General features: G+C 32.7%; 1 protein-coding gene across 1 annotated transcript in view; it reads right to left on the reverse strand.

Moving 5' to 3' along the window:
- LOC114330701 (targeting protein for Xklp2 homolog) overlaps window positions 1–13,302 on the reverse strand; it is a 95,414-nt gene that overhangs the window by 51,334 nt on the left and 30,778 nt on the right. The window contains exon 5 of the mRNA XM_050644057.1: window positions 7,502–7,770. Within this exon, the coding sequence (XP_050500014.1) occupies window positions 7,502–7,770 (269 nt within the window). The remainder of the gene's footprint in view (window positions 1–7,501; window positions 7,771–13,302) is intronic.

Below are 13,302 nucleotides of genomic sequence, written 5' to 3' on the forward strand. Positions count from 1 at the left end.
CACGTTAACCATCCTGAACCTGTATATTGGTTCAGGATTGTTTTCCTTTTATAACTGACATATATTTTTAAACTTACAATATAAATAATTTTTTTAAACTAGTGGTGTCATCAGCGGACAAAACTGATTAACTTTCAATTCAATATGCCATTTGGAATCCGAGAGAAACCTGTTTGTAGTATGGTTCAGCATTGTATCTTTTAGTTCAGACATTTGCCACTTTGGCGCTGGAAACAATTTCTCGAATATACATGATCTTTATGTATATATCACAATTAATACCATCCTGATCCATACCATGTGGCAACATTGCTTTGTCGTTATTTTGTGTAAAGATTCGGCGAATTCTATTTTTAGCCTGACAGATTTGTTAATAGGTATATATTATATTCTTTAGTTTTGTAACTTTGCAACAGTCGTTTGTTTTGGTTCAGGAACGTCGCTGTGTGCGCTCGATTTAAAAGTGAATATGAATAATAAAGGACGTTGTAAATTGATGGTTGATATGTGTTTATAAGTTAGGTAAAGTTAAGTTATACAGAAGGGATTAAAATAAATTCTCACTTTGAGAAAAAGGGTTTAAGGATTAAATGTATATTAAATTTCTAGAGAAAACATAACAGAAAATTTAAATCTTATTTAACAAAACAAAAACAACTTTGACATTTATTAATGTCAAAGGAACAAAATTGGGAACAAAAAAAATTGAAGAAAATTGCTCCATGGGAAGCCGAGAAAATGCATTTTTGTTTAACGTATACCGATTTTGAACGTTGACATTCCATTTTCTCCAACCTGATGTTTTATTGAAATTTTGGTATTTTTGGTATTTTTCACTCGTAATACCGATAGTTTTTATTATTATAATAACATATTCTTTTGACGATATGAAAATTTGTGCGGAGAAAGAGAACCGAAATAGAAAGGTGATGATTCGAAAATTTACCATCCTATTATGTATATCTTCGCCGTACATGCCGGTCAACTACATACCGGTTGTATCTCAGGAACCACTCATTGCAATTAAACAGTTTTTCTTTTAAAAGAAGCGTCCTGCCGCTTTCTTTCCAAGACCGTTTTCATAATTTAATTTAATTTAATATTTTCCGTGATATTATATTTGTTTATAAGGCAAAAAATTGTTTATAATTTTAAAATATTCCTAAGGCCGCTCAAATAGTCCAATTTCAATTCTGTAAAGTACATTAGATAGGTATAGTGCCATTTTATACAAGAATCATAGTTATTCTTATGCATCATAATTATTGTGGTTATTATGGCGACCCTAAATATTTAATTAACAATTTAATTGTTGCTAAACTGTTTATTAAATTTCCATCGGCTTCTGGAAATAAAATCGATACCAAAAGAGCTCTTATATCACTAAGTTGTTTAATTATTCATAAATAATTACTAACCTAAAATTTTAGTTGAAAATTAAAAATTTTGTTGAAAAAAACCCGCATTTTCCGAAAAAAAATTTTGTCGAAGTAAATCGAGAAAAATCTGTCTCTATGCAGAATTTCATTAGGGTGAATTTTTATTTGGGTGTTTTTGGTGTAAAGTTAAAATCTTTGGAGTTGTAGTGCAAAGATTGAAAATACACGATTTTCGGGCGCCATTTTGTTTATAGAAAAGTAGCACACTATCTGTGGACTTTGCGTACCTATATTATTAATATATAGGATCATAAGATTCGATTCCAGCAATAAAATTGCTGGTAAATAACTTTTCCCAAAAATTGCTTATTCTCCGATAATCTGCCCAGACTATTCTTGCAGTTCTCAAATTTAAGTATTCTACTAAGAAAGAGCCATCCACAAATATGTGAAGAATTGGTTGACAGCAAGCAGCGTGAGAACGATTCGTTAATACTTGAAGAAGTGGTTGATAGAGCGGATCACGCGAATAACGTTTCTTCAATATCATTTAAAAAAACCGGTTGAAAGAGAGAAGCGCGAGAAGGACGAATCCCTAATAATACAGAAACTCTTAAATTTTGATAGTAAACATCAAGTGGAGAAGGAAAGTGAAAAGGGGCAACAGACAAGCAGCAGTTCTGTAGCTAAAAGGATATCATCTCTTGCTCTAGAAGAGAAGGTAATAACTCAATTAAATTACGATCATGATCATCATTCAACCCGGATCTATCCACTGTTGGATATAGGTCTCCCTCAGTATTTTCCATGCATTTCTGTTTTGTGCTGTTTGCATCCAATTTTTGTCGATCCGTTTTATTTCTTCAGACCATCTGGTTGGCGGACGACCTCTACTTCGATATGCTTCTTGTCTTGGTCTCCAGTGTATTATTTGCTGTGTCCATCTGTTATCCGACATTCTAGTTATGTGTCCAGCCCAGTTCCACTTTAGTATGGTATCCGTCACTCCTCTTCTCCGTCTTATCTCCCTGTTCGTAATTCGATTCCTACGAGAAATGCCTAACATTGAGGCTCCATTCCATGGCTTTAAATTACGATATAAGCAGTATAATATGGCATACAAAACAATTTGGTACTTTACGCTTTCCTAAACTCCAATAATTATCAAACTAACAATCTGTGAGAAAGCCTATAACGTAAGGAAAGAAGCAGAATTGATTTTAATCCATTAGACATGACATACCCTGGTAAGTTTGTTTTGTCGTTTACGGCTCGTAAGACGGTTTTTTGTGTCCAACAAAACAAACCAAACTCAGCTACATGTATAAAAAGCCTATCTGACAAGTCGTAAATGACGAAATAACTTGGACACAAGATTTTGTGTCTAATAAGTTAAAATCAACTATGATTATTTTTTTAATGTTACTTTACTTAAATCTTTCCTATTTCTTTTAATGTGTTTGATTCATTGTACATTTTTTTAGCCATTTGTTGAAAAAACGTTGAGGAAAAATTACAAAGATCCAAGGGATTTTTGCTTCTATTGCGAAAAAGATGTACAATCTCATTTTGCTAGACATATTTCTTAATGGCACTCAAAAGAAATTGAGGTAGTTAAATATTATGCCATAAAGTTAATTTGAAAGAGAGACGATTGGCTTTGTCAAACTTAAGAAGGTAAATTTTATCGGAAATCGGGCAGACGCCGCATTAAGACCTGTTAAAGGACAAACCTTACTGATAAGTCGTCAAGTGCAGATAAATATCTACCGTGCAAGTATTGTTTGGGATACTATAAGAAAAAATGTTTACTTAGGCATACCAAAATTTGTCCGTCTAATAATTATGATAAGGATAATAATAGAAGACGAACGACCCAAAGCGACGGACAAACTACTTTGTTTCTACACCATTTTCTTAAACATGACGATTTATTAAAATCAAAAAAATTTTTCAGGATGCACGCAGATGACATAAATATTATTGCCAAAAAAGATCCCTTAATTTGTCAGTATACATATTCGTACATAAAAGGCCGTCAAAGTAAAGGCAATATGGATTTGGTAAGAAAGAATATGCGAAGACTTGCAAAACTCTTACACTTTGCAAGACTACAAAATCCAGAGATTAAGAAACTTATAGGTATTCTTCGCCTAAAGCATTTTCAACTAATAATTTCTGGAGTTAATAAACTGGCAAAATATAATCCAGAAACAGAAAATTATGAGTCACCAACGTTGGCCATAAATTTTGGGACATTTATAAAAAAATCCACTAGGAAGAATTTCCTGTAGCTGGCTGTATACCATTGAGTATATACCATTGAGTTGCCTGTCAGCTCTTGTAACACAATGACCTAATTTGTTACCTTTGACCCACTTACAACCTGTGGGAGTCATATGTTTGGGCCATATATATGGAGGGCCATATCCTTAGGGATTATATCCATCCTTTGGAATTTGCTATGTTAGCATTTTGATGTGACTTTTAGTCCATTTTTGAAAGGCGTTGACCTTCGTATTTTTTGGTTGGCTCACCATGTTCTTGCAACACTGATGATGCTCTTTTTAGAGCGAAAACGTTCTGTTCGATGTTTGTAGCCCTATAGGGCTTTTTAAAATAATATACCTTTTACCAAGACCAAAGTTTTTTATTAAATTTTATTTATAAAGAAAATCTTGCGACTTAGCAGATATTAATCTTGTTCAGATTGAGGACACACGCGATGAGAGAAAAGACCTTAAAATATTGAAAAATCTTATAGAATCCCAATGGTGCAATTAAGTGTCTGCACAAGCATGTACCAATTTCAATCAGAATAAATGGAACAAGGAAGAACTTTTGCCGCTTACTAACGACCTCAAGAAACTTAACATTTTTTTGCAAACAACTGCAGAAGAATTATTTGACAAATTAAAATCAGATGAGTATGATTTTAAGACCTATAATTCATTAAAAGACACACTGTATGCGCAAGTCATTCTTCTTAACAGACGAAGACCAGCAGAGGTGGCTCAGCTAAAGATCAAAACGTTTAAATGGATTAATTTAGGGGGTGAAAATGATACCGAATTCGAAAAATGTTTAACTCAAGCTGAAAAATGTTTATTAAAAACTTACAGTCGTTTTGTTATAAGAGGTAAGCGTGGAAGAGGAGTACCCATGTTGTTATCACTATCAATGAAAATTCATTTCGATTATATTTTACACTGTAGAAATAACTTTGTAATTGAAAGTGACTTTGTATTTCACACCACTGGAAGAGGATTTGTTGATGGAACTAAAATTATTCATAAATATGCCAAGAAATGCCAGTTGGAGAGACCTGCGAGTATAACAGCAACAAAACTTCGAAAGCATTTGGCCACCATTACTCAACTTCTCCAATTTTACAATAATGATATGGAGCAATTAAGCAAATTCATGGGACACACATTACAAACGCATTGCAATTATTATCCTTTGTCTGAAAAAGTATAACAAACTGCTAAAATTTCTAAACTTTTACTTTTAATGATGGAAGGAGCTGAAAAATACAAAGGTAAAACTTTAGACGAAATTGACATTAACTTACCTCCTCTCTCTGACGCGCAAGGTGAAGAAATGGAAAATATATATTGGATGATAATCTAAACGCCGATTACCAGATTCCATCTACTTCAGCTAACTTAGATAATAATAAAGAACCACCAAAAAAAGGGCCATTTAAAAAAGAAAATCTTTATTGATAGGAGACAACCATGGACAAAGCAACAAAAAAGCATTATCGCAGAATATTTTTCCGACCATATTAAAAACAGAAAGCCTCCCGTTAAGGTAGAAGTGCATCAACTTATATGAGTCTCGAGGTATTTATAGAAATAAAATGCACAAGTATCAAAGCTGTCGTTTATAATATATGTATAAAGGAAAACTTAAATATTAAACACTATTTTTCAAATATTTTTTAGTTGATGTTTAATTTTTTTTCACTATTTTGAAAGACATTATTTTTTTTATTTTTGATCTGTATCACATTATTTTTACGCTTGCAGGCAATTGAAATTGCCATTACTTAAGCTATAATAAATAATAAAATCAAGTAATGTACAAATGTACCTACCTACTTTTGATAATAAATTATTGTACCGAATACTTTCCTGATTTATTCCTTTTTTGTTAATTTGCATAAATTGCTGTCAACATAGGTACGTCATATTTTTGACATTCATTATAAGAACTGGAACCTGGAACGTATAGTTTATAGTAATATGATGCCATCGCTGTTAATTCGGTGGGACATAATATCGTTTTGCAATATTATGATGGGTTCGCCTTCTTTATGATATTCATTATGTGGGACCGATCTTTTGCAGTAATGTGATACCTTCGCCGACAAGTTTGTTACTGTTTAAAACCCTTTTTTAATTAATGAGTTTTATATTAGGTATTATTTTTAAATACTATGTAACGTTACTGTGCAATCCACTATGTATTTCATTTTTGCATTTTTAAACATTTGTTGTTGTTGAGATACAATCAAAACTTACGCCAACGAGTTTATCATTGTGTTTGATAAAAGAGGTTGCTTTAATTTCTTATATATAATATTTTAGTACAATCAGTTTAATAGTTTGTTTTTGAGATATTTATAATTTGTAATTTTTTAAAGCCTGGATGTTTATTATTTTGAAAAATAAACTAACTAACTAAATAACTGCTGTCATTACTCCACAGGCGAGTGTTCTTGTAATCTGAGATCCCAATCCCAGGGACCACCATTATAAGAGACTAACATTATAAGAGTTATATTCAATTTATTCTTCTCCGGAAAATAAATAAACAGAAGGGTTTGTCTATTTGTTCACTTAATGAACAATACAAATAATTTACTAGATAAATTGTAACTCTCCAAAAAGGTGTAAACTTATGCATATGTAAAAGATAATTCTTGCTTTTCTTTTGTTAATTTTTATTTTGACTACTTACTGAAGCCATACGAAAATTTCCTTAAGAATCCCATTTCACTTAAAACTGGCAACATCTATTAGGCTCAGGTTTGTATATATACACATATGTTTGGGTTCAGAATTGACTGAAATAACAAGGGGATCAGGATTATGTCAATATTATGTAAAATCCCTATTTATATATCTTTAAAAATATTAAAAATTTCTTTTGTATATATACATTTTTGAAATCCCCGCTAGAATTAATGAATATAAGCGTGCCGTGGGCAACTCTAAATACTCTAGATATAGGAGGTTCAGGATTGTACGGTTTTCCAGATGGTTCAGGTATGATATAAAGATGTATATATATATATATATATATATATATATATATATACTCGTTATACGGTATAATACCTCAAATATTCTAAGTTTTCAGCGAGATAACTTTTACAGTTTAAACAAATTTAGTTTCGATCACGTTTTGACCAATTTTGAACACTGTGCGCCGTGGAGAGCGACGAGATATCGGATTTGCTGTTGAGAGGCATGTACAGAGGCCAGTTGGAGTAATGGTTTGTGGGTTATTGCCTATGGTAGCCGATCACCACTTGTGTTTATTCGAGGCAGTATGACAGCTGCGCGTTATGTTAATGATATCTTACAAACCACTTTAGTGTCTTATCAAGACGGCCATCGACACGCCCTTTTTCAGCAAGACTATGCACTTTCTCCAAGAAGCTGACGTTAATGTTTCGCCGTGGCCAACTCGTTCACCGGATTTAAATCCTATCGAACATGTGTGGAATATGATCGGAAGGAGACTGTCCACTTTGCACTATTATCAATAGAGTCTGGCACAGTTAATCCATGAAGTTCAAGTTGTTTGGAACGAGGTGCCACAAGCAGACATCGCATTTTGTCAATACCTAGACGTGCACAGAAGTGTATTCAGCTACGGGATCGCCAAACACATTCATTTTTTTATTACATGTTAATAAAAATTCTTGTCAACGTTATCGTTTCATTCTTGATGTAAATTTACCATGTTGCCAAAAAATTAAGTTCAAGAAATGATTCCTTCTGGGTGTAACACTTCTAATGTCACTGAGTATATATCAAAAATTAGCGACCATATCTTATCAAAATCAAAAATATTTTTACAAATAAATATATGTTGATGATGCTTACTTTTTAGCCTCTTCTGCCGCCATTCTTTGTTGTTCTTCATATGAGAGTACGTGGACTGGACGACTTCTTACTGTTGTTTGTAATTTAGGAGATTGCGGGATAGTACACTTCAAAGGTTCGTGTGAACTATTTACTCTTGTGCGAAAACGTTTAGGAGTAGCATTTTGGAATTTCTTTAGAGCTTCTGCCATCGGCACATACTCATCTTTATTTAAATTTTGGTCTGACTTAAATTGTCTTTTGGGTTGTGCTAGCCGATTTATGAACTCCTATAATTATAAACAGAAATGTCAAGAAAACATTTTTAATGTTTTGTGGATTTTTTGGTTTAATAAATAAATAATAAAATAAATTACACTTACGTACATAAAGTTTTAGTCCATGTGGTGAGACCGCTCCCGTCTGAAAAACATTTCTAATTCGGTTTCTCTGCGGATTCATATTCAAAAATGTCCTCTTTAAACAAATCTGAAGGGTGCCGGACGAAATTTTTGGGCAGAGATTGTTTAAATAATTTTTTTAAACAAATACATAAGATCACCTTTTATTGCTCCAAAAAATATATTTTTAGGTTTTTTTTTTTTTTTTTTACGATCTACCCTCTGACCACTCTAGCGTAATCGCGACATGGTATGCACAAATAACAAACAGTACTAAACAACCATCACTATACAGTAACAAAACAGACTGGAGCATTTTCAAGACTAAACTAGATGAACTAATTGACATAAACATCCCATTGAAAACAGAAAGTGACATCTACGCAGCAGTAGAAAATCTTCAGAAATCTATACAAGAAGCTGCTTGGTATGCTACCCCTGACTGCTACCAAACAGAATTGAAAGAGAATTGCCCAACTGTAATAAAGGAAATGATTGCTAGAAAGAGAAAAATAAAGGAAGAGTGGCGAAGAAAAAGAACACATGAGAACAAGGCGAAATTAAATAAAATCACCAAGGAAATTAAACTACAATTGCATAATATCAAAAATAACAAAATACAAGAATATCTTACAGGTTTATCAGCAAACGCAGATAGTGAATATACCCTTTGGAAGGCCACGAGAAAAATCAAACACCCGAAACAACAAATACCACCAATACGAAACCAAGAGGGAAACTGGTGTAGAAATAATAAGGAAAAAGCCGAAGCATTTGCAAATCACCTCACTAATGTATTCCAGCCACATCCCATGGAAGATGGTGACACAGAGGAAGAAATAAATGACTTCCTGGAATCGCCCTACCAGATGGATTTACCTATACAAAAAATCACCACTAAAGAAGTTAGAAATATGATCCAGCATGAAATCAGTCCAAAAAAAGCTCCAGGGTATGACCTGATCAACGGGAAAGTACTGCAGCAATTGACATGCAAAGGTCTGAAAATGATAACGCAAGTATTTAATGCAATATTTAGGCTAGGTTACTACCCAGAACAATGGAAAGTTGCTCAAATTATTCTCATACCTAAGCCAGGGAAAAATAAAACTCAGGTGACTTCATACAGACCAATAAGCCTGCTACCTGTTCTATCAAAAATTTTGGAAAAACTTCTCCTTAAACAATTATCCCCAGTTATAGAAGAAAGGAAACTAATTCCCCAACACCAATTTGGGTTCAGAACACAACACGGAACGATAGAACAGGTACATAGACTGGTAAAACACATCAGAAGTGATCTAGAAAATAAAAGGTATTGTTCTGCTGCATTCCTGGACATTGGTCAGGCCTTCGACAAGGTATGGCATGCTGGTATGCTCTTTAAACTAAAGAAAAACCTTCCTCATCCTTTTTATCAAATCCTAAAAAGCTATATTTCCAACCGACATTTCCTAGTCAAGCAGGATAATGAATACACAAGCCTAAGACCAATAAAAGCCGGAGTACCACAAGGAAGTGTCTTGGGACCGATATTGTACTTGCTCTACACTGCTGACCTACCCACAAGTAACAAAACAACGTGTGCAACTTTTGCTGATGACACTGCTGTACTAGCCTCTCACCATGATCCAAATACAGCATCCAGAACCCTTCAGAAAGACCTTAATAATATACAAATATGGCTTAAAAAATGGAAGATAAAGGCGAGTGAGAGTAAATCCATCCACGTAACCTTCACCATGAGAAGACAAACATGTCCATCTGTAACACTAAATGAAACTCAACTCCCACAAACCGATACTGTCAAGTACCTAGGAATCCATCTTGATAGGAGATTAACTTGGCAAAAACACATTTTTACAAAAAGAAAACAACTAGGAATAAAATTTCGAGAAATGTACTGGATCATCGGTCGTAAATCTCAACTATCACTTGAAAACAAACTGCTGATATATAAAACTATATTAAAACCAGTGTGGACCTATGGTATCCAACTTTGGGGGACAGCCAGTCAAACTAACCTAGAAATATTGCAGAGATTCCAGAACAAAGTCCTTAGAACAATGCTGAATGCCCCTTGGTACGTGCCAAACTATGTGATAGAGCAAGACCTCAATGTGCCATCCATAAAAACAGTAATAACGGAATATTACAAAAAATATTCCAAGAGACTAGAATCTCATCCAAATGAGTTAGCCAGCAACCTTACTGATGACCACAATGATGTACGACGCCTGAAGAGATTCAAAGTAGTGGATCTAGCAAGAAGATTCGAATAATCTGTGATAACTAAACTTATTTTAATTTGTTTTAATTTAATTTATGTAAAGAGGGTGATCACTGGATCTCCCTCTACAGGTCAAAATTTTCAATTTTTGTCAAATAATTTACCTATTGTTCTCAGTTGAGGACAGATTGTAAATATTACAACATTAAATAAAAAAAAAAAAAATAATTTTTTTAAACAAATACATAAGATCACCTTTTATTGCTCCAAAAAATATATTTTTAGGTTTTTTGGTCATTCTAAACAAGAAAGGTATCTTGAGGTTTTTCTCAAAAATTTACAGTTTTCGAGTTATAGGCGATTTAAAATCTAAAAAATGCGACAATACGCATTTTCGAGGCTCTAAAACTCGTATTTAAATTAGTATTTTTAAGGGTACCAATAACTTGGATTAAAGTTTAAACATTCCTTTTCAAGATTCCGAAGAGTGATCGGGTCTAACTTCAATTTAGACCGTAGTTTTTTAATTGTTAATTATGCGTGTTCATCCGTTTTTTTGCCGGTGCAACGCGCATTATTTTAAAAAATCTCCTATTTTCCTCCGAAAAATATTTTTTCTAGATTCTTTGGGACATTCTAAATAAAATAAGTTTCTTGACATTTTTCTCAAAAGTTACTAGTTTTAAAGTTACAAGCGATTTAAGATGCGAAAATGTGTTTTTTTGTTATTTTTCGGATTTTAAATCGCTTATAACTTTAAAACTACTAACTTTTGAGAAAAACATCAAGAACTTATTTTATTTAAAATGTCCCAAAGAATCTAGAAAAAATATTTTTCGGAGGAAAATAGGAGATTTTTGAAAATAGTGCGCTCCGCATCGGCAAAAAAAACCGGATAGACACGCATAATTAACAATTAAAAAACTGCGGTCTAAATTGAAGCTAGACCCGATCACTCTTCTGAATCTTAAAAAGGAATGTTTAAACTTTAATCCAAGTTATTGCCACCCTTAAAAATACTAAACTAAATATGAGTTTTTAAGCCTCGAAAATGCGTATTTTCGCATTTTTTAGATTTTAAATCGCCTATTACTCGAAAACTGTCAATAAACTTTCTTGTTTAGAATGACCCAAAAAACCTAAAAATATATTTTTGGAGCAATAAAAGGTGATCTTATGTATTTGTTTAAAAAAATTGTTTAAACAATTTCTGCCCAAAAATTCCGTCCGGCACCCTTCAGATTAGTTTAAAGGGGACATTTTTGAATATGAATCCGCAGAGAAACCGAATTAGAAATGTTTTTCAGACGGGAGCGGTCTCACTACATGGACTATTTTAAAAAATGTACAAAGCCAGTCAATGATATTGTTTTAAAAATATGACATTTACATACAAGTAGAGAAACAATGATTAGCAAGTGCACTACTTACATAAGTTTATATACATTTAGATATATTAGTTCCATGTACTATTTACAAAATCTGTTATTGTGTATGTTTCTAGTTTACACAAAAAGCTTACTGTCTCCCTTTTTATCATCGAGATATCATCAGATATCTTCAAATGTATACGTAGGTACAACTCCCGGAGGCATCTAAACATTCTGTATATGTATTTGGAACCTAGGGGTTTTCTATTGGTTCGTTGCAGCACGCGGTCATATTTTAACCAATAGGCGGCGAGGTCATAAACGCATATACGGAATGTTATTCGGTTCCAAATTCATATACGGAATGTTAAATATTCGTACACCGAAAAAGATAAGTTTTTATTATAGTCTGTTAAACAGTGGCGACGCGTGAGTTTTTCTATAAAGTGTTACCAAAACCAGATGTAAAAAAATCTTATTTAAAAAAATATTTTGAACCGCCCAAATATAAGTTTTTGTTTTCAATCCTGTGGGATAAAATTAAACAAATCACTATTCCCAAATTATATGTATGTAATTATGTATATGTAACAGGTATAACAATAAATAATAAACAAACTAAACATATTATTCTACCATAAAATTAACATAAAAAAATGAACAAGTAGGAAAAAGAACAGATTTTGAAAACTATTGTTTATATTTTAATTCTTCCATTTTCAATAATATCATTTTTTTCTTTAAAATAATATATAAAAAAATATACAAGTAGAATGACTTTTCAAGTAGTTGATCAATTACGCAATACGTAGCAACACTCTTCCATGTTTAAATGCACGCACACTGTAATCTGTAATAGGTACTAAACCAACGTTACCAATCTTCAAAATGGTGACACTACTGATATGCACAGCGTGCCCGCGCGCCGTCTCTAGACCCGTCGCTCCTTCAAAATTTTCAGAGCTAGTCCCGATCGATAGCGAGGGTTTCTCCTGCGTACCGTTTACCAGTGCCAGTATTGGTAACAGCATAATAATATATTATGATAACGTGCCATGGGTTGACTATTTACTGAATTAGGTACTATTAACAAGTATTTCTGTTGGTAAAAAATATAAATGAAATTATTTCGTAATAGTCATAAAATATTTATTTGTAAGATTTGTAACTGTTACCAATGGTAACAGTGGTTACATGGACGCTTCGCCACTGCTGTTAAAAGGAGATTAATTTTAAAATACTTGTTACTGTATTATTAAATAAAAATAAAATAATTATAGTATTTGGAATGTTATTTGGTGCAAAATTCATATACGGTATGTTAAATATTCATAGAACAAAAAGACGATTTTTATTAAAGCCAATTAAAATGAGACTGCTTTTTAATAGTATATTATGCAACGAACATTTAATGATGGTCATTATGAAGCGAGTATAAGGGATACGAAACGAGCCGCCTAGCGGCGAGTTTCGTATAGAGTTCGAGCTTCATAATGGTAATTAAATGCAAGTTGTTTACACGATTTTTTCTATGATAATTTACAAAAAAATATATTCAAATTTATTAATTTTGTAACGCAAACAAATTAAGTAGTTTGTGAGTCTGACAGTTTGTTTACATATTGAGAACTGTCAAAGAGTATGTATTTGATTCGCCATTGGTTACTGCGCGTGTGCCACCTTTATCGCGAATGTCATATCGCGATTCTATTGGTTAAACATCTGTGTCTTAATGAAAATATGTATGATAATGAAGTTCATTATGATACAGGTAGTGACATCATAATTGATATATTATAGTATGAGAATAGAAAAATTATA

The sequence above is a fragment of the Diabrotica virgifera genome, chromosome 2 (assembly GCF_917563875.1).
Source record: "Diabrotica virgifera virgifera chromosome 2, PGI_DIABVI_V3a".
NCBI lineage: Eukaryota > Metazoa > Arthropoda > Insecta > Coleoptera > Chrysomelidae > Diabrotica > Diabrotica virgifera.